The sequence below is a fragment of the Asterias rubens genome, chromosome 6, assembly GCF_902459465.1.
Source record: "Asterias rubens chromosome 6, eAstRub1.3, whole genome shotgun sequence".
Lineage (NCBI taxonomy): Eukaryota > Metazoa > Echinodermata > Asteroidea > Forcipulatida > Asteriidae > Asterias > Asterias rubens.
The window spans coordinates 12,943,348-12,965,142 of record NC_047067.1 but is presented as its reverse complement, the minus strand read 5'-3'; the positions used below and the strand labels follow the sequence as shown (position 1 = coordinate 12,965,142).

Sequence of the window (21,795 nt, the reverse complement as noted above, 5' to 3'; positions counted from 1 at the left end):
GGGTCGGATGCAAGTCCTGAAGGTCTATATGGCAAAGGGGAGGGGCCAGTGTGTGCCATTAACTGAACCGGCGCCTGAATGCCTGACACTTCCGGAGCGTAACCTTTTATATTTTTCTACCAGATTTTTTAATTTGTATGATTAAATTTATTGATTTAGTTTTTTCCAAATATCTCTTATATCGTTGCGGTAAGTGCTGACAACCCATAGGATTCGCACTACCTCTAGCTACAGGGTAACCTTGGTAGTCTAGTTGGTAAGACACTGCTCTAGAATTGCAAGGGTCCTGGGTTCGAATCACACCCGAGGTATATGCCCGTTATATTTTTTTTCACAGGACTCGGAAAAGTACTGAGTAAACAGTGCAAACACACATCGGTTTATGGGTACACTTCAAAATTAATTTTCTTTATACATTTATTTATTTATTTATTATTGTTGTTACTATTTATCACGCATACTGGTATGACTGGTCTCTGATTTCAACTGGGTGTTCCAACATTTGTTGTGTTTCACTTAAAGAATTTGTTTTAATGAAGACGGGAATAAAACTGAGATTGGAAAAATCAAATTTTATCTATCTCTCTCGCAAGACGCGCTACAATTCTAGATGTGGTTTTCACTTTGATACTCATACTTCCCTCCCCAATTAGTTCTGAATTTGCAGTGCGCCGTGTTTGTTTACATCCACTACCCACTATAGGTCACGTGACGCACGGAGCGCAATCGGTCTATTATTTTCTGCTCAAGCAGGTTTTTATGGAATTGGGCCCAGTTTGATGTAATCATTTGGCTAACTCAATGTCTTCATAGTATCATCAACTGGAATTTTGATAAATCTTTGACAGACACAAAAACCACAACGTCAGACATAAACATTCAGTAAATAAGTTTACACTTATACAATCAATTTAAATGTACAATCATATTTGGCACAGTGTAAGCTTTACCCATTATAACACAATGATATCATTAATATTTACAGCATTGTAAAGTTTGTACGTAACAGTGTTTTGGCACAAAGGAAATTAGTATAGGCATATAGGTGTTAGAATCTTCGGAGAAACTGTGATGGGGATTAATTTTGGATTAAAAAAGGATTTATACTCAGGGTGGGTATACTTTTGGCAGTAACAACCTGTGGTTAGAAGTACAGCAGCTTTCGATAGTAGAAACCATTTTGAGAAACATTTCACTTCGAAGTAAAGTGTTCATTTAAAAAGATATCAGTTAGTATGCCCCAAACAATTAAAGGCAGTGGACACTATTAGTAATTACTCAAAATATGTATTAGCATAAAACCTTACTTGGTAACGAGTAATGAGGAGAGGTTGGTAGTATAAAACATTGTGAGAAACGGCTCCCTCTGAAGTGGAGTAGTTTTCGAGAAAAGAGTAATTTTCCACGAATTAGATTTCGGGACCTCAGATTTAGAATTTGAGGTCTCGAAATCAAGCATCTCTGAAAGCACCACAACTTCGTGTGACAAGGGTGTTTTTTCTTTCATTATTATCTCGAAACTTCGAGGACCGATTAAGCTACAATTTTCACAGGTTTGTTAGTTTATGCATATGTTGGGATACACCAAGTGAGAAAACTGGTCTTTGACAATTACCAATTGTGTCCAGTGTCTTTAGAGCTGTATGATACACCAAACTCATGATATTTAAAAGATTTATGAGATGAATTTGAAAATGACCACCTACATGTAGCGTAGACTGCTAGACGTTAACGGACGAGGGATTATTCTTCCTGCCTGGGCCTAAATATTATTCGCCAATTACATTAACAATCGAACGATTGTAACGGCGTCTTATCTTGATAAATTCAAAATTATTGCAGAGTCTGGTGGCTTTGCCGACATATATTATTTTACACACATTCGGCTGATGAGGTTTGTAAGAAAACTGTGGTCATAAAAATAGTGTATTTCTAACTCAAGGTACTGCCATAATGAATGCCTATACATGAGAAGTACACTCATGGAAATTTGGTCTATCATTCTCTTTATAATGATTAGTCTTTCATATATTAGATGGATCAGTGTAGTAAATAAATACAAGCTATAATTATATATTTACAAGCAATGTTTTGTGTTATTTAAAAAAAATCACTTTTCGCCTTCTTCTGAGTCTTCAAACGACCCTCTATCTGTTTCTGAGTCACAGTTATTCTCTTTTTGTTCTTCCGTGTGGAGCACACCTTGGAGCTGCTTGATGTACCGTATAGCCGTCCGGAGTGTCTCCACTTTACTCAACCGTTTCTCGGGGTTTTCCGTCGGTAGGTGTTCCCGGAGCCGCGCGTACCCTTCGTTGACGTTCCGTACTCTCTCCCGCTCTCGCTCGTTCCGTCGTCTGATGAACGACGGCTCTAGGTCGTAGAAGCCGAACGGACTCGGCATGGGGACGTAGCTGCTGTAGTGCCCCATGAACGAGCCGGTGTAGCGAGGGTCGAGATAGTTCGGTATAGGTAAGGTGACGTCTGTGTTGTTGCCGTGCTCTCGTAGTGGGTACATACCGCCCGCCGTTGGGCAGTCGCTCATGGGTATTCCTAGCTGGACACAAGTCGGCGTGGAGTAGATCGCCGACTCCGAGTGGGGCTCTTCCATCATCATGAGGCCGGTTGGTTTGAAAAAAATCCCTCTTCAATAAAAAACAAAATCAACCTCTCGGTTTTAAACCACTCTCGATCTTCCTCTGATTGCAGAATTGGAAAGTTCTTTTTAAACTGCTTGAGTTGAATAGAAATTCTTGTCTGATTAATTACTCGACTGGTTCATCCGTCAAATGAGTAATGAATCTCAACCAATGTTTGTGAATTCTCAATCAAGAATTAGATTCGACGTAGGCTTCAAAGATGGCGACAAGTCTTCGACCGACCCCTAGTCCTCAGAAGACGTCAGTGTCGGAATTTGACGAACGAAATCTACAGAGAGGAAAACAATAGGAAGTACACATAAATTAAATGAATATACACGTTCTATTTGTTGCATCCCTATGTGAGATATTTTTTCTTCTTTCCTTTGTCCCTGTATATTATAAAGAACCTCCCATAGACTTGTTACACACAATTCCTTGTGGAATACAGTCTTTCGAATTCCCCTACATAGACCTTTTGTGTTCCCTTTTCTATTTTGTTCTCAATCTCATTAAGGTAAAGAACATGAAATCATAACTCTCCTGAGATTTGGGTGATCGTTTGGTGTATAATTATATGTGTCAGCGGATCACAGTGGGCTCCAATAAGCACACCGATGCATCACACTCGGCTGTCATTTTCAATATTGTGGCTTGTCACGTAGGCCTATCAAACATTATTTTACTAACTGCTATTGACATTGAATATTTTAATTGCAAATTTGATTACAATTATGTATTTTCCAGCAACCAAACTGAAACAAACCTTACGCTTGCAGCTCAACAAAGTTAGTGTTTATGACCCGGTCTCGGGATTTGTATTCTCGATTTCTGATATCATGTTCACTACGATTGCATTTTCGACCTTGATTTTATTTAAATTACAATTCTATAAGACATTTTACTGACATTTCGATGGAATGGTATTCTCAAAAGATTATTTCCTTTATATAATGTACACTGTAAAGGAACCCCTCACAAAAAGACCGAAGCATAGTTATTAGGAACCGCCGAGCAAAGTCGGCAGCACTACCGTCATCATTAGAAAACCGAGAACCTAAAAGCACTTTTATCGACAAGAATAATATTCCTTCTTTTCGTGTAAAAACAAAGACTGGATAACATCAATGAAAGACCTCAGGGCACTCATTCTTGTGCAAGAAAAAAAAGCACAGTATTTCGTGTCAATGTCCCTATTTTGCCAACAAAAATAATACTGTATTCACTGGTTGATATGTAATAATAGCCGACTGCATGCTGTGTGCGCAATTGCGGGGCCGAGGGGAGCTTTTTAAGGCCTCACTGAAACCTAGGATCGGTTATGCCGAATTTAGACGCTGCGAGTGGGGAAAAGACAACACCACTCTAAGTTGCTTTAAGAAAACTGAAGCAATTCTTCGAGAACGATTACATTTCTTGAAGGCCAAAAGATCTTGAAGATGTATTATTTGTTGAAGATAACTACCAACATTTTAGAATATTTTAAAAGTGCTCGTTGTATTCTGCATTAATAAGTTGTGTGCTGTTTTTCAAATATAATCCATGTTGAAATGTTGAGGATTCGAAAGAACCAAAGTTTTTGTTTTGGTCATATTCATTCAACCGCCAGTTATTTTAAACACTTAAATTTATCTTGTATACGCACAAATACAAATAAATAGGTAAATTTATTAATTAATTAAAATAAAACATTTAGAAAATTAACATAATTGTGGCGACGGAATACGATTTGAAAACTGAGCCCTTTTGGTCAATGCCCAATCGAAATGGTCTCACACCAAAATCTAAACTCACGACTTGCTACCCCCTAGCAACAGTGATGTTGTATGTCTATGTCCTATCCCAGCCTAGCATATAGGAAACCCCCAAAACACGCCCACTTTAGGAACCACCCCTTTCCAAGATCACGGAAACAATTTGGCCCATCATTTTGATCTTCAATTTTGCCGCTTAACTGAAGGAGCATGAACATGGATAGGAATAAAACATAATATTTCGAATTCGGTTTGAGTTTAACATCTCAGTAAGCCATCTTAAGTAAGAGAAATATTTGGCGAGCAATTAGCAGTAACTGTGTTCTCTAAAGATTTACTCTGTGGTTTATAAAAATGCTACCGAGAGTAAATCTCGACTTGGTCCGTAGCAGGGTGGCTCGGGCCACCGCGGGTGTACCGCACACACACAAGAATTCTGCGTGTTTCTAGACGACGGAAAGCGAGAAAAAAAAAATGATTGCGGCCCGTTCTTAGCGCAGTATTAGCGGAGTAGATTTTTTTTATTGATTAATGTTGGTCGAACCACCAGGCTTGCAGGTGGTTTTGTATACGGGGCCGTTGCGTCCGTTCTTCCGGCGAGTCCGTGGTGGGGGAAACTGGCCCCAATATTGCCCGCTGTACTCAGTATCCGTCTAATTAAACGTGTGATCACTCACAACAACCGTTGGAATAATGATCCGGAGGGGGGGGGGGATGGTTTGGAATATTAACTGAGGGGCGGTATTTCGTTAAAAAAAACATGTGTACTGTTTGAACTGATTACTAATCTTGATGAAGAAATTTGTTAAAGATATTATCCGAAGATATAAAAATAATATCCGAGGATAATACCGGTAAACAAACCGCAGATATTTGTTTGTATTTTGATTATTCTGCAATGTTTGGCAAAAAAATAATTGAAGTTTACTATTTTTTTTTAAACATAGTTATTTCAGAAAGGTGTGATTCTATATTTTGCTGTTTTTGGAGATGAACGAAAATTGCATTGGTGGCCTTGTTTTCCTCCTGTTTTTAGACCGGTGTCTGGTGTGTTTCACATCAATTCGCATCTATAAATGAATAATGCAAATGGCCAAGGCCTACTATTTCTTTTGAGTGATAATAATGCCCATTCCATACTTTCGACTGTTCTGGACCGTATTTATACTTGACAATCACATAGTTTGCTGTTAATCTGAGGTCTGACTGAAAGCCAAGGTTAGTTTTACACACACACACACAAAGCACTTATCTGAAACAAACTTCAGGCAACGAATTTATTTTACGGTTGGTAAACTTTCCTGTCAAAATGTCACACGTGCCGTTTATACTGACAGGTGAGTTCTTTCACGAAGATTATTTTATTCACGAGATCCAGAAATGTCCACGGACAAAAACCTCACCTTTGCGAACCTTTTAAAGGGATTAAGTAATAGCTGAGTTGGGTTTCTTACTCCGAGAAAACGCTGTTTCTGGAGACATTTTTAATTGAATATCCTTAATCAAGACGTCGATAGGTTTTTTCACGTGCCGAAAATCTTGACTTTAAACTTAGCTTAAAGTGTTAGCTTTATTTTAAAATAAACTTCACTTGAACACAGTCAGTGTGCCATTTTCCTCTTTTTTGCGCCCCTACACGCGTTGTAACGTCAAATTTGCTTATTTACTCAACACAACTTTAACTGCATTCCTTTTGGAAGTTTAGGCGGCTAGTTGGGAAAAATATGGCAACCTTGTGCCGTTTATTTACAGATATATATATATTAGTCTGCAAACTATAAAAAGCACCACCGCTACACAAATAACCAATGTGTCAAAGTATGAAATTTACTTATACTATATTTTAAGAAAATAAATAAAAACAAATCAGTGTTCTTACCTTGTTCCAGATAGTGGTCTTGCCGTCTCCCTTTTGATAATGTTCTGGTCTGTAACTGCCTTGAGTCTTAATATCTCCCTATAACAAGACCACACTGTCAATTAGAACATTCAGCACCGTGTGTGGCAGTGGAAACCCCCAAGCGCCGACAAGCAATAAGATACAGCTAGTCACCTCAAACCAAACTCCTCCACGAGTAGAAACTTCTTTGCCCCAAATGTTTTGTCTTGATGTGCCGTTTTTCTATCTCGCTCATAAAGTCCAAGTCGTAATGCCGTATAAACTGAGAGTTCTGGCTTGTTGAGATTTTCAATGAGAGATTTCCGACTTGTGGAAACAGACAAACAAATCCGTAGCGGTGGAAAGTAAAAAGATTGTTTGTGTTAATCAACGAGCATCTCTCTCACTGAGGACACCGTGTATACACGCGTGTAACCGTAATGTGTGGTGTCAGAAATGAAAGTTGGGGTGCCGGGGGGATTGTGCAGGTAAGAGTCCCAGCTCGACTCTAGCGGTTCTTTTTTATTCCCTGCTGGACTTCGAATTCCCGCCCTCCGGTGCTGACGTAAATGTTGCAGACGACATCCATCAACCGAGTTGTGTTGTAGAAAATACTAAAGAGAAGAAAAGGCTGTTTAAATATGCACAGACATGCGCAGATTGCCTCCAGTGAAAGTTGTATCGAAAACGAACACGCGGTGTCAAACTCGCATGATGAGTTTTTTTTTTCAAGAAGAACAAAATAGTTGCCCGGGTAACTGGAATTTGCCTCACGCATGCACACTGCGATGGGGGTAAAGAGACAAACTGTTGCAGCGGATAAATTCAACTGTTGTCATCAGAGATGTTGTTGCCATGAGTGGTCGAGAGATGACTCACGTGGTTTGCCTCTCTGTGTCTTAACTACAGAGGTGAATAGGCGTCATCTTTAATATTGATTTTACAGAGTGGTGGGAGTACTGCGCATGAGCCGGACCAAACTCCTTAACTTTGGTGTAAATGCAGAGTTAGGTGATTTTTCCACAAAAACAAAACTGAAAAGCTTCCCGTAGAGACGAGGAACAAACTACCATCGCTTTGGGCAATCCAGAGTTACACAAAATTTGCTTCTCGTCCCTCAAGGGAACTCCGTGCCGCATCGAATAGAGATGAGAAGGGATTTTTTCTTTTCTTCTAGATCTGGCTCAGCTCAAGTTTATTAGCCTCTCGGTAATGAAACAAATTGGTCGACTAGCGCTAATAAGCCGTAGCGGTGACAGGGGCCCGGTATCCAATCGCAGTGCATGAGAGGACCACGGCTAATTCGCCGTGGAGAGAGAAACAACGGCGTGACAACCACCCACGGAGACTCGGCTCATGGGGGCTGACAGTTAGAGGGTCGATTGAGAGGGAAAACACGGGGAAGCAACACGGGTTTGAAGACGGCCGTGGATCTCGGGGTCCGGGCCGGTGGAACGAACCACTGTCAGTGCACGGGCTAACAAAAACAACAGTTAGATGTATCAAGTGTTGTCACTCGGGAATTACCGGAGGAAGTTCGAGTGTACTAATTCTTGTCAGAATTTGTTTCTCTCCATTTTACTTATAAATTGACAGTGCAAGTATTTTTGTAACATTAAACACTTGTTTTTTTTGTGCTTATAAACAAATTAATAGGTAGACCTAAACTGAAAGCCTCAGTGGACGGCCTCACTTGAAAATCGGTTAAAACCGGTATTCTCTTAACAACAGAGCTTGTATTACGTCCGCATAACATTATTTAAGTTTTTGAATGACACAAGATAGTATGTTTTTGTCGGCGGAGTTTATTTGTGGAAAATGCATTTTTTTTTAACAGAAGATAACAATCTTTGAAGGCAGTGGACAATATTTGGTAATTTCTCAAAATAATTATCAGCATAAAATCTCACTTGGTAACGAGTAATGGGGAGAGGTTGATGGTATAAAGCATTGTGAGAAACAGCTCCCTCTGAAGTGACATAGTTTTCGAGAAAGACGTAATTTTCCACGGCTTTGATTTATACAAAAAAATATCAGTTTTTATGTCCACATTTTGTTTAACTCTGAGAAGCGTTACTGCAGTAAACGCTTCTCAAATTGTGTTGCATATTAGTGGGTTTTTTTTCCTGCATGGACATTCGCTCTGGTTTTTCGGCGATATCTTAAAAAAAACGCAACCAACATGAAATAAAATGTTCACGTATTGTCATACATCTACTTCATATGCGATTAAAACAATCGATAGGTTGAAGACAAAGGTATACTTTGCCTTAAAAAACTACTAATGTTACCAACATGAATTTGTGTTCAATTCGAAATAAATTCAACCGAGTTGATTTCGAGTGAAGACCAGTCTGGGTGTCACTTATCTGTCCGAACAGCGAGGCTTGCTGAGCACAAAAACACCAGACACAAAGTGCTTTGTATACTTATTAATTGTATACACTAATGCTTCTTTAATAGTATGGGTAAAAACCAAAATTAATATTCTTTATCCCCGATGCAAATTTAACATCTATTATAATGCTTCTTTGTTCGACAACAGTTTCTGCGATTTCTTGTTCAGCTAAACACCCTAGATGTGTTAAATTATATATTTTCTGCCGATACACTCTCTTAAGTTTAGTAATTATTTTGCAAAACAATGACGAAGCACCGAGTGCCAATCAACTTGGGTTTTCTCCTCTTTAAAACACAACTATGTCAACCTTACTCATTAAGTTCTTATTAAATTAAACTAAATTCCATCTGTTAACATTATAATAATTGTATTCGCTTTCAAAATCACATGTATTCAAGTTTCAATTCCCTGCAATCTCACTTAAATCGTTCTCCTCTTAATTTAGTTCATTGAATACTTCATGCTATGTTTGCTGCCAAACAATGAATCAAATATCATTCTATCGCTACTGGTTTTAAATAGAAAATTATCATCAAAACTCGTGGGTTCCCAAAGTAGCAGAGAGTGAATAATCCTTGCAGGATAGTTTTGGGCGGGCTTTTGTTTTCCCGCGTGAAGTGTTGTCTATCTTAATACAGCGAGCAAGTTCTCTCTCGGCAGTGTTGCGCTACCGGCCCAATTGGTTCGTACGATAAGTAAGTACGTTTATCCGGCGCCTGGAGTGTTCGCCACTTATAACCTGATGTAGGGACCCTTCAGTGACTAGATTTACTTCAAGTCGTGGATACTTATTCTGAAATTAATTGAAAGCAGCGTGGTTTTGGGGGATCGTAATTTTGGCTGAGTTGAGATGGAGAGAGAGGGGGGGGGGTGCTAGGATGATGCATGATTGACGGAGAATTAGTAAACTGCAACTGGTGTGCCATTGAATGCACTGTGGATGCAGTGACTGGCAAAGCATACACGAGCACAATAGGCGAGGGTTTGAGTCGCGCGCCAAAAGCGGTTAACCAAATAGAGCGATTGTTTCACCGTTTTGTGAACAAAATTAATATCTTCCCCGACTTGTAGTGTCAATTGGGATTTATTTTGATATTGGTCAGTTGATTGAATAAGCTGGGATTGACCATATTTGACTAGGCAAGCTCTTCACCATGATATGCCCATGCACTGTTCAGCTACGTGTGTCACTCCCTTAGTTTCCGCTCAACCCTTTGTCCGTTTGTTTACTTATTTGTCTGTCGGTTCCAGTCACATGACCCTGGACTATTTAATATGACTGGTACAGTTGATTGTGCTTATTGTGAGCGGGAAATCCTCTTGTTGTTCATCAACCCTCTTAATGAAGTAATTCATTATTGTTTCACGGGCATTAACGTTGGTTGCTTGTTTGTTTAGTTGTTGTCTGTCGCGATGACTCGATGGTCAGCTTGTTGGACTGTTTTTGTTTTAGATTATCTGCTATGTCGTTCCCGAAAAGAGAGCTACGTTTTTTTTTTTTTAGGAAGGTGTCTCTAAGTTGCTGAAGTTCAGAAATCTTTATTTTAATTCTGCTTATAAATAGGCTGCGGCCCATCAGTCAGTTAAATGTTGCATGCTTTTGTAAACGAAGATTCAAAATGGCGGACGAAAAAATACACCAAAACCCAAAGTAGGGTTTTGCAATGGTTAGATGGATTTATAGGGGTAACTTTATACAGCCCACGTGTTCGTTAGTTTTTGCTCTTTGCTTGTGTTCTGGCCGTGCGAGCTACCGCATCGAACTCAAGGTATGGAGATTGCCTGATCATCAGAGCAATGCCATGTCGTAAAGCTAGTGTCCTTGTATTTTTTTTTTTTACAGCCATCAACACAATTTGCACCATTAACAAACATAGGAAAGCGAGAAGGTTTTTTTGTTCTTCTTCAGTTTTAGATGTGGGAGGAAAGAGGGAAATCCACGCAAACCGAAATTAAAAACCCAATTCACATGTAAGCCTCTGGTCTTATAGGTGGGATTCGAACCGATCTCCACAGAGGTGAAATGAAAGGGAAAGAAACCACTGAGCCAACCTGATCGCATTATAGGCCAACTTATAATTGCTTCTCATCACTCATCATTACAAGGAGTAGTGCATGCAATTATTGATGTAAATGTGTTACAGACACTGGCCACTATTGGTAATTGTCAAAGACCAGTCTTCTCACTCGGTGTATCTCAACATATATGCATAACATTACAGACCTGTGAAAATTTGAACTCAATTGGTCGTCGAAGTTGCGAGATAATAATGCAAGAAAACACAACCTTGTCACACGAAGGTGTGTGCTTTCAGATGCTTGATTTCGAGACCTCAAATTCTAAATCTGAGGTCTCGAAATCTAATTCGTGGAAAATTACTTCTTTCTCAAAAACTATGTTATTTCAGAGGGAGCCGTTTATCACAATGTTTTATACTATCCACCTCTCCCCATTACTCGTTACCAAGTAAGGTTTTATGCTAACAATTGTTTTGAGTAATTACCAATAGTGTGTCCACTGCCTTTAATAGCGACACTTTTGTGCACCCATGCGGCTGCCGGTGCTGCATACTCCCAAGGAGTTTTAACTCGGTTCAGGGAAAGCCAAGGGCCCCATCATGGAAAGGGCGGATAATGTTTTGAAGAATGTACATAAAAAAGCGCATAATAAATACACATTTTTTTATCATTATACGAGTCTCGTCTCATATAGCAAATACAGACAGTAACTTACGTCACAGACCCATCATCTATCTCTGTATCTGTACGGGAAGATCGATATGTTTTATGTTAATCCAGTTTTCTATTTTTAAAGAGGAACTTCGAGGTCAAAATTCAGTTTTGTGATGCACTCATTTTACAATAGTCAGAGTGCTTTGAACAAAAGCAAATTGAACAAATTGAACAGAATTACGTGTCTCTAACCTCTACACTTACCATGGTGCAAACTGCCATTGCTTTTAATACCCTTCCAGTCCGAAGGATTTTATATATAAATATATATATTTATTTATTTATTTATTTATTTATTTATTTATTTTTTTTTTTTTGGGGGGGAGGGGACATCATTCTTGAATTTTGCTGATATTCATTGTATTTTACCCTTGATTGACACAAACATTCCTCTTCGGAAAAATCTGCAAATTTCTTGTTGCTATCCAATGACGTAATGTTTAAAATTTCGCTGTATCATTTGAACCATGAGGTAAAGAGGAAATTGTTTTCCACTTCCATAAATGACTCTATCTACTGTTAAATGAGTGCAACACAAAACTTACTTTGACCGGGAACCCCTTCGTTAAAATTCACGTAGGTCTTTAATACATATCATGTATTATTCACAAACGTATCATGTTTATTCCGTTCATCTGTATGCTATAGTCTGTTTGTAAAGGTTATACCAACATGTACGTGCTGGGTTCGTTTCATGTGCATCATGTGATTTATGTTTGTCTATCTTTAGTCTCTATATAATATCTACCTGTAGTCCTTTATTTGTTCATCATGTCTTATCTTACAAGCTTTTTTCATTTCTTGCCCTCATATTTAGTCCTTTTCATGAGTCTTATATTAAAAACATGTACCTGCCATTGTTTCTGCCCTGCTTTAATTGAATCTGTTTGTCCTATTGTAGTAGGTTAACTTGCCTGTACGTTTGTTTTTCTATCTTTAGTCTCTATATAATATCTACCTGTAGTCCTTTATTTGTTTATCATGTCTTATCTTACAAGCTTTTTTCATGTCTTATCTTACAAGCTTTTTTCATTTCTTGCCCTCATGTTTAGTACTCTCCAGGAGTCTTATATTAAAGACATGTTCCATTGTCTTTGCCCTGCTTTAATTGAATCTGTTTGTCCTACTGTAGTAAGTTAACTTGCCTGTATGTTTGTCTAGCTTAACTCTCTATCTACCTGTATTCCATTGTATGTGCATCATGTCTTCTCTTTGCTTCTTTCATTTATTGCACCCTCATGTTTAGTCCTTTTCATGAGCATCATATGAGTCCAGATCTCTATACCATTGTCTTTGCACTGCTTAAATTGATCTGTTTGTCCTATTGTAGTAGGTTAACTTGCCTGTATGTATGTTTGTCTAGCTTTAGTCTCTATATAATATCTACATGTAGTCATTTGTATGTGCATCATGTCTTCTCTTACAAGCTTCTTTCATTTTTTGCCCTCATGTTTAGTCCTTATTAAAAACATGTACCTGCCATTGTTTTTGCCCTGCTTTAATTGAATCTGTTTGTCCTATTGTAGTAGGTTAACTTGCCTGTACGTTTGTTTGTCTACCTGTAGTCCTTCGTATGTGCATCATGTCTTCTCTTACAAGCTTCTTTCATTTCTTGCCCTCATGTTTAGTCCTTTTCATGAGTCTTATATTAAAAACATGTACCTGCCATTGTTTCTGCCCTGCTTTAATTGAATCTGTTTGTCCTATTGTAGTAGGTTAACTTGCCTGTACGTTTGTTTGTCTAGCTTTAGTCTCTATATAATATCTACCTGTAGTCCTTTGTATGTGCATCATGTCTTCTCTTACAAGCTTCTTTCATTTCTTGCCCTGAGGCTCTCACCAGTCATGCCGCGCCTAGGCATATTTGGACAAGGTTCTCCTATTAATGGATCGGCCGTCTGCACTTGTTTAACCAATAAAACCCCCAATAAGACCCCACTGACACCATGGTAGCCTAATCCAGAAGGAAGTTAAAGAAACTCCATGAGAGGAGAGCCGATTGAATTCAATTCAATTCACTGTACAGATTTAATGAAAACCTCTCCCCCATACCCGGGGTTTCTCCTTTACATTGGGCGACGCTAGAAGGACAATGGCAAAGGGTCAACGTTTTTTTAGTCGCGCTAAAAATTGCCTAATTTATGACAATTACTGGGGAAAAGTCCACCTTAGAAGCAGTGGCGAGGTGTCCGATTATACCATGATACGGATAAGAGCCCGATGTTTGCTGGCTTGGTGCGATACCTAACGCGGTAAGAAAGCGGGGAATTTGAGGAGAGTATAACCCGGTGGTTGAAGGGGGTTGGGCGGCGGTCTTTTAAACGTCGACTTGACCGATTATTGGACAATCATATTTTGTATCTCTCAACCCACTCTCCCCACAGAGGAAACTGTATTACCATTTCTGGGGTTTGTTTAGAAGGGGTATTTCTTCTACTTTGCCTCGTTTGAGTTGAGCCAGAACTGGTTTTGGTCATTATGCCGGCACAATGGGGCGCGTGCCTCACAAGGTAGTGTAAAGTTTATCAAGGGCGAGCCGGTAGGGCTGATTGCCTTGCTCGCGCCTTTAGTTGCCTTGAGGAAAGCAGTCAGAAAGTAGAACTATCACGGGCAGTTTGAGCAAAGACAGCAAGTAACACAGTTAGGCTATACTGCAAACGAGGCGAAGAGGTTCAGACCTTTCCATTGTCGATAAACAAACCGCGCTGGTTGGCACGGACGGCCGAATGCTCGTAGTCGCATGTTTTAACCGAACTCAACAGTTTCTGAAACTATTAAATTTTTTTTTTTAACAATTTGTTGTACACTTTTAATTATTCTTTTGTTTAAATTGTCCACATCATCTTCGTGGAAATAGGTATTCTGTCATGTTAATTTACTACGAATTATTGCAGAGGACTGTCTAATAATTGAATATCAGATATTTGGACAGTGAAACTTGAAAAATTAAATCCAGGCCCAAATTTCAGAGTTGAACAATAGCTCAGCACAACAAAATTGTTCTTAGCGAAACCAAACAAATTAACATTTCACATGTTCGGTGTGTGACTGTATCCTGCTCTGTTTTGCTGTAAGCAAGAATTAACAGAACATTGTCACGCATTATTTCTTATTAGAAGTAGCAGTGAAATTGGCCGAAGCTTGGAGGCAATGCAAACATCTCCAGGCAATGTTAGAAGGGAACAAATCAAATCTTCCAACAGTTAGGTAACTTGGATGTTTGTTTTCTTTTCTGTTTTCTTTACAAATTGTGGAGGATATTTCAATCTTATAGACGCTGCTTCTTTTGCATTGCAGTAATCCAGCATTTGACATGTAGAACCTACACACGACACCAAATACAACCCAAATTCAACGGCAGGGCAATGGTATCCGGCCGTGTAGATGGTGTATACGTAAGGCAAGCCCTACAAGAAAATGATAACTATGGACCCTTCGGCTCTCACAACAGGCAAGACTTATACCTCCATCTATGAGTACTGCCATCTCACAAGACAGTCTCCAGCAAAAGAAAATGGAGAAAGACAGCGAAGAGAAGAAAAAAAGAGAGAAAGAGGCAGAAAAGTGAAAATCAATGCGAGTCCGATCACTGGTTAAGCAAATCCCTATTAGTTACACGTAGAGTTTACGGGGCTGAAGATGCCTAGACCGTGATGATCGACGCCAGCCGATCGATAAATTCTCATTAGATTCCGGCGGGGCGAGGGGGAGAGAGGGAGAAAGAAGAAGAGTTAGTAGGAGAGAGAGGAGAAAAAAAATTGGCGAGATGGAGTTGCGAGAGAAGGGTCTATGATTTCACCTGGCACACCTGTGCATAACCCGGCACTTTAGGGGCGCGCTGGGGCAAACATACCCCCGTCTCTAAGGAGCTCTTAAAGGGGAGGCAAGTCTTGCCGCAATCGCAGGGAGCCCCCCTAGATAATTACATTGTTCCCGAATGCGATTAGACGCATCAGCGGCATTGGCAAGTATTATTGCTGATTCAGATGCCAGAGCGCTTTCAGTTAAGAAAAACTCAGCCCGTGTTTTTTTGTTTTATCACGCGAGTGCTGGATGCGGTTTTTTGGCGCGTGCGAACCGATTAACCATTTTTTCGTATATCCGTTGCTGAAATAATATTTGAATTATATCACATGGAGAGTTTTTTTTCTTCTTCAAAGTGGGACATAGACTTGGCAGATAAATGAGAAGATAATGGATGTGAAGCCATTGAGGTCTAGGGGGTAGGGTAAAACACTGGTACATTTTTGTGCAAGAGCGCTTTATAAATGCCTTTGTATAGTATGATATAGTATAAGAATTGCCATCCAAAAACAGTTTCCTGATGTCTTTTTAAGGATTTCCTTTTTGAATCGATTTGGACGGGTGGGGTGCGTTGAACACACTCTTGCCTTGAAAAAAAAGAGTTATTTTTTACTAAGCTGTGACATTTTTGCTGAGGTTACTCCTCATCAGTTTTGTCATTCTGTGTGTTTTGCTTTGACTTTCTTTGTCTTGCTACTGTAGCAATGTTTCTTTGCACTGAAATAACACTGATATAATGGTCAGCACAAAAACTAAAAACCGTTAAATCCATTGCTCACCCCAAAAAAAAGAATCACATAGGTCTACTGTGAAATTATAACTGACGCTTCATGGGGTATATACCTTGTCTTGCTATATGCAGTATTATTTAATTACCATTATGTTTTCATAAAGTTCATTCACACTGAAACTACACAACCACTTAAAACCACAACCCATATTAAACAAAATCACACTGAAAACTGACGCTGAATTTGGGTTTACACAGATGCCTGTCATTGTTTGACTTGCTAGTGGTTCCGTTTTTTTGATTGTAGATTATTTTTAATATAACAGGTTGAAAACTTTATACTCTCATTTGTTACTTTCATTTGTTTAGATAATGTTCTTTTACACCGAAACTACACTGTTGTCATCAGCATAAAAGTTGAAAACCATTGCTCGTTTAAAACAAAATCACTTACTGAAAATTGGCGCTCCATGAAATTGAGTTAACACAATGCCGGTCGTTGTTTGGCTTGCCAGTGATTCCGTTTTTAGAATTTATATTGTTTTTAATATAATAGGTTGAAAACTTTTTACTTCCAGTTGTTACTTTCGTTTGTTTTAATAGTGCACTGAAACTACACTACTGTAGTCAGCACACAAACTAAAAACCATTGCCCATTCAAAACAAAATCACATGTAGGCCCATACTGGAAACTGATGTTCCGTGAGATTGGGTTTACACAGATGCCGGTCGTTGTTTGACTTGCTAGTGGTTCTGTTTTTAGATTGAATATTGTTTTTAATATAACAGGTTGAAAACTCTATACTTTCATTTTGTATCCACCAAGTTGTTGTTTGTCTTTGATAGAGTTCAGCTGATATAACCTTATAGCTGGTTTTATATTTGAGCATGACGGCTCAGTAAATACGGTGCAGTTCATATTGTTTTTAATATCATGTGAGGAACAACTCTATACTTTGTTACACCAAGTTGATGTTTGTCTATGATATGGTTCACAGTTAATATAGCCGGTCTTTTTATTTGGGAATGACGGTTCAGATGCGCAGTTCATGTTGTTTTAATATCACAGGTTGAAAAACTCTATAATTTCATTTTGTTACACCAAGTTGCTCTTTGTTTGATAGAGTTAATATAGCTGGTTTTATATTTGAGCATGACGGTTCAGTAAATATGCGCAGTTCATCTCGCAGTCATTTTGAATAAATCAATACCTTACTGACAGTCCAATAAACAGTCCCGAGGATGTCCTCAAGTGTCCGTGAAATGTCCTTGTTATTGCACCGGGGAATCTGAGGTGATGCCCGGTTGACGCCTCTGGGGACAAGGGGTTCTGTCTGAAACAGAACCCCGCTTCTGCATGGTGGAAGGCGAAAAAATACAAGTGTGTTTTTCCTTCGTATTTTCTTTAGTAACTCAAACGTCAGATACTTCTACTTTTTAGTTGGAGAGTTGGAGAGGGAGGGAGATTTTAAAGTTCATCTGCATTATGCACCACGTCATCTTACTTGAATACTTTGCAAGGTGTTTCACTATGGTTGTTTTGCCTCATATAATCAAAATAACGGTATACATGATTATGGATAAAATGCCAAATTGTTAATTTTAGTATGAAGGCTTATGTACCTTCTGATGATGGCTTCTTATGGCGCGCATCCGTCACTCGGCTAGCTCGATGACGCTCCTGGCGCTGCTGCACATACAGTATTCGATATTGAAGTTCATCTATAAAAAAAAAACATCTGTGGCATATTTTCCTCCTAAATGAAGCCATGTTATTCGAGAAAACTAAAGATCTTAAAAAACGCAACTGCGGATTTCGGTTTTTACAACAAAAATTACGGACAGTGTGCGGACATGCTAAAACTTGTACAACGTTTGATTAGTTTCTCCTGATTTACACAACAGATTAAGCTTAATTTATCACAGTATTTCATGTGTTTAATTATTGTTGAAAACACAAAACAAGAAAACTGCCTGCGACTATTTTGTCAGCTCTTCCGTACACGGCTCTAAGCAAGCTCCACCAAATTTGAGTGTCATTATTGTGTGACATAACTTGTGCATTATAATTAGTAGTATATAGGCCTAAACAATTCATTTTCAAAACGAGTGTTTGAAGCACAAACTTGCAGATTGACAGTCCATTGATTCTCTTGATATTTCCATTTGTAAGTTTACTTTTTTGTTTTGTGTTTTTCAACTATAAAAATAAGGTATCTTGATGCATAGCCCGCTCCATTAAAGGGCAAGGTTTTTTGTTAAATATTCACTCCTAAAATTACTGTAAATAAAAACTCATTGGATAGAAGCCTACAGCAGCTTTCAATAGTATAAAGCATTTTGAGAAACATTTCACTTCGATGTAATGTGGTTATGTAAGATATTAGTAACGCTTCTCAGAATGTGTATTCCTGATGGGGATTCTTCATGCGTTGACATATTCGCTCCGGATTTTCTATTTGGCGATATCCAAATACGCGACCATCTTGAAATTTTCAGATTAAATATTTATTGATACGTTTTTATTTGTATGGGGTTAAAACAATCAACCAGTTCAAAATTCCAAAGCTAAAATTCGCCTTTAACATAACTCAACCAGATATTTAGCGTTTTTCCATCAAGATCAAAGATTCTTCTGTGTTGTCAGCTCACAATGTGACGCGGCAGATACCCCAACAAGACATCAATTCACTCTCAAACACTTTTATGACTCTTTCTATACATAGCGACTTCATTCTTCAACAGAAATAATGTAAATCATGAGAGAACATTCTCAGCAACGCTGTTAATTGGCCACTAATCGAGATCCTATTTGAGGGATTGGACAGGAATGAATCAAGTATAATGTTGTGTGTGGTGGCAAATTGGATGGGTTTGGGTAGCAACATTACAAAGGTGAACGATGAAAATAATAAAGATTCCCATGACATAGGTTTTAACAGACACATTAGAAGATGTTTTTTTTTTATTCTATAAGGAGTTCTGGCTCAGTTGTATTTGAATTATCAATTTACCTTAAATACACAAAATATTTATTACAACAACAATATGTGTACAATGTGTAGGCCTACATGTCTTTAAACACAAGCAACCAAGAGTGTAACATAATTCAATTTCACAACAGTCTAGAATTACAGTATGGTTTTTGTCATTTTATAACACCCACATCACAACTCTCTGATCTCCTGCGGTTTCTGATGCAATTAATTTGTACCAAGGAGCAGTGTTTCATCGTAACTAGTAAACAAATGCTTGCAGAACGATACTTTCACACGAGATCGTCTGACCAGGCGTGCGCGGTACGACGCCCGGCCGTTGAACGGCTCACATAGCCGGCGTGGGAACCGATAGATAGTCGAGATATACTCCCGCCGTCAAAGCGCTGGAAAACGCTCAAGATTCTGTCATGTTGTCAGAATATAAGCAAAAAGGTGTCAGAGAGAACTTTTCCTTTCCAGTCGGCAAAGCACATGCGTCATTTGCAGCCGCGGACATATAGGGGTTTGACTTGGTGTTACCTCAATGCCACTGGTTTGTGTATACACCAAAGACTAGCGTTATGACACATACCAACTATGACATTCTCAATTGAATCACCCACTAGGGGTATCCAGTCACCATATCAGCTCTCCATAGTGTTATTAGAAAATTAAAGGACATCATTTTCATTTTGGTCGAGTTCACCTCCAAAATGGGGTTTTCTTATAAGCTAATTTATATAAACTTGTTTTCTTACGCAGTAGTTGGTAAGAGGCTTTTCATTACAACTTCCATTGCTTCGGGCAGGGTTTAATCTCCCAAATAAAAGTGACGACTTGCAACCACCGATTTTTCCTATACGTCGACAAGAATGTCAGCTCCCCAAATCTTAATAGTCCCACGGTAACACAATCCCCAGCAAGTTATCAAAAATAGTCCAGATATTGAGTTGCTACATTAAAGTACCAGACTAAATGAGAAAATAACAGCGGTCGGTTTCAGTTCCAGTGTTGCGAACTCATATGACACCCTTGTATTTTTCTTGGGTGTCTTTTTGTGTCCCCTACATTTTTTATGGGGGTAGAGATGAAACAAAACTGGGCACAAGATTTTGGCTCCCTGGCTGGGAAGGCAATTCGGTCTCTGACGTTGATTGCAAACACCTGAGAATACGCTCGGCTTGTTCTCTCCATGGTAGGAGGACGAACGCGTGGTGGATGAACTAGATACAGTCTATAGCGTACATTCGGTATCATGGGTTACGTGTGGACTTGTACTTTCTCCTTCCCCCTTAGGAACAATTTCGTCAGTGAGCTCCACCATAAATATCTTGTTTTGGGTTACCATATTTAGATGTTAAGGCATACGGACAGCATTGGTAATTACCAAGACCAGTTTCCACAAATCATTTGAGACAACATAATAAAACATAAGAAACCTGCGAAAATTTAAGCTAAATCGGCCACCGAAGTCAGGAGGAAATAGCGAGAAAAAACCCCTTAAATCTCAGTCTTCATTCAAACAACGGGACTTTCGACTCGCGAGATCAAAACTAATTTCCTTACTAATATTACTTAAAAACCACCAGCATTTGGCAGTTGTTCAACCATGACCTCCTTTAACCCATGTGTAAATCTGTGAACATTATTTTCAGTCCTACCAAATTTATGAGTAACGATAACTCAGAGTTTAAACGATAACTAGATCACTTACTTTTGAGACCGTGGCTGAATCCTTGATACATGTCAATAAATGTTGGAACTTCGTACTTGCATAGGCCTTCAAAATCGGCCGCCATTTTGTAAAGTGACGTCATATCTTGACTGCAATAAAGCAAATTGTTTTGGGGAACAAAATAGTATCAGTAAAATATATAATAAATTAAAATGTAATAATAATTTGAAAAGAAGAATAGTACGTGTCCTGTAACATGTTATCATTCAGCGGTATTGTGATTTAATTACAGATCTGGTTAGATCTATATGAGGCGTTAGAGGTCAGCGTTCTAGAAGTCATGTTTGTTTTAGACTATTGGTGGCGCCTTCCATTCCACATAATTATTAAAACCCGTGTGACTTCAGCTGCATGTATTATCCAATATGGTTGGAATGTGCTGGATTGCTTACCATACTGAAAGTTCATTAAGAATATCTATCATATTTACAGAATACCGCAGCCATTCAAAAACCGCAAAAATTAATTACGAAATTACTTAGAATAATAGCGTTCGCACAATTCGAACAATAGATTATGAACAATGCATTGAATGCGGTTTATAAGCTTTGTGTACAATCTAAGACTCAGATTGCTTTTGGTACAGATTACAGAATGCATTCTTATCATATCATTTGGCAGACTTATTGTTTTTTCAATTTGTTAGCTATATCTCTAATATGAACAGCTATATCTTTGTCGTAAAATCAAATAGAAACACATATACCTTATAGAGATGTCTCTATTTGGAGTAGGGGTATGTATCTCTGATGGAAATAGATCTCTATCACGAATACACATGTATTTATGTCTAGTGTTATAATTGATATCTATATTGTATATATAAGTATACATGCATCTCTGTTATTAAAAGAGTTAACCTTTTTGTAATAGAGTCAACTTGTTTTAGTAGAGATATTTATAAAATGTAAGAGATGTAGAAATTGAGGTCTCGAAATCAAGCATCTGAAAGCACACAACTTGGTGTGACAATGGTGTTTTTTTTATTCATTATTATCTCGCAACTTGAACGACCAATTGAGTTCAAATTTTCACAGGTCTGTAATTTTATGCATATATTGAGATACACCGAGTGAGAAGACTGGTCTCTGGCAATATTACCAATAGTGTCCGGTGTCTTTAACAGTTACTACACCCTCTATAAT

At 38.6% G+C, this 21,795-nt stretch overlaps 1 protein-coding gene across 1 annotated transcript; it reads right to left on the bottom strand.

Annotated features, from left to right (window-relative positions):
- Positions 1 to 1,563: 1,563 nt before the first annotated feature.
- On the bottom strand, positions 1,564 to 20,704 carry LOC117291102 (achaete-scute homolog 5-like). The gene is made up of 3 exons (XM_033772629.1): positions 20,630 to 20,704; positions 6,270 to 6,883; positions 1,564 to 2,925 (listed from the first exon to the last, which is right to left on the bottom strand). The coding sequence occupies exon 3, from the start codon at positions 2,612 to 2,614 to the stop codon at positions 2,111 to 2,113; it is 504 nt and encodes a 167-aa protein (XP_033628520.1). The 5' UTR covers positions 2,615 to 2,925; positions 6,270 to 6,883; positions 20,630 to 20,704; the 3' UTR covers positions 1,564 to 2,110.
- Between the last annotated feature and the right edge of the window lie 1,091 nt (positions 20,705 to 21,795).

Excerpts from the sequence above, each read along its gene's own strand:
- LOC117291102 (XM_033772629.1), bottom strand. The coding sequence starts at position 2,614 with ATGATGATGGAAGAGCCCCACTCGGAGTCGGCGATCTACTCCACGCCG.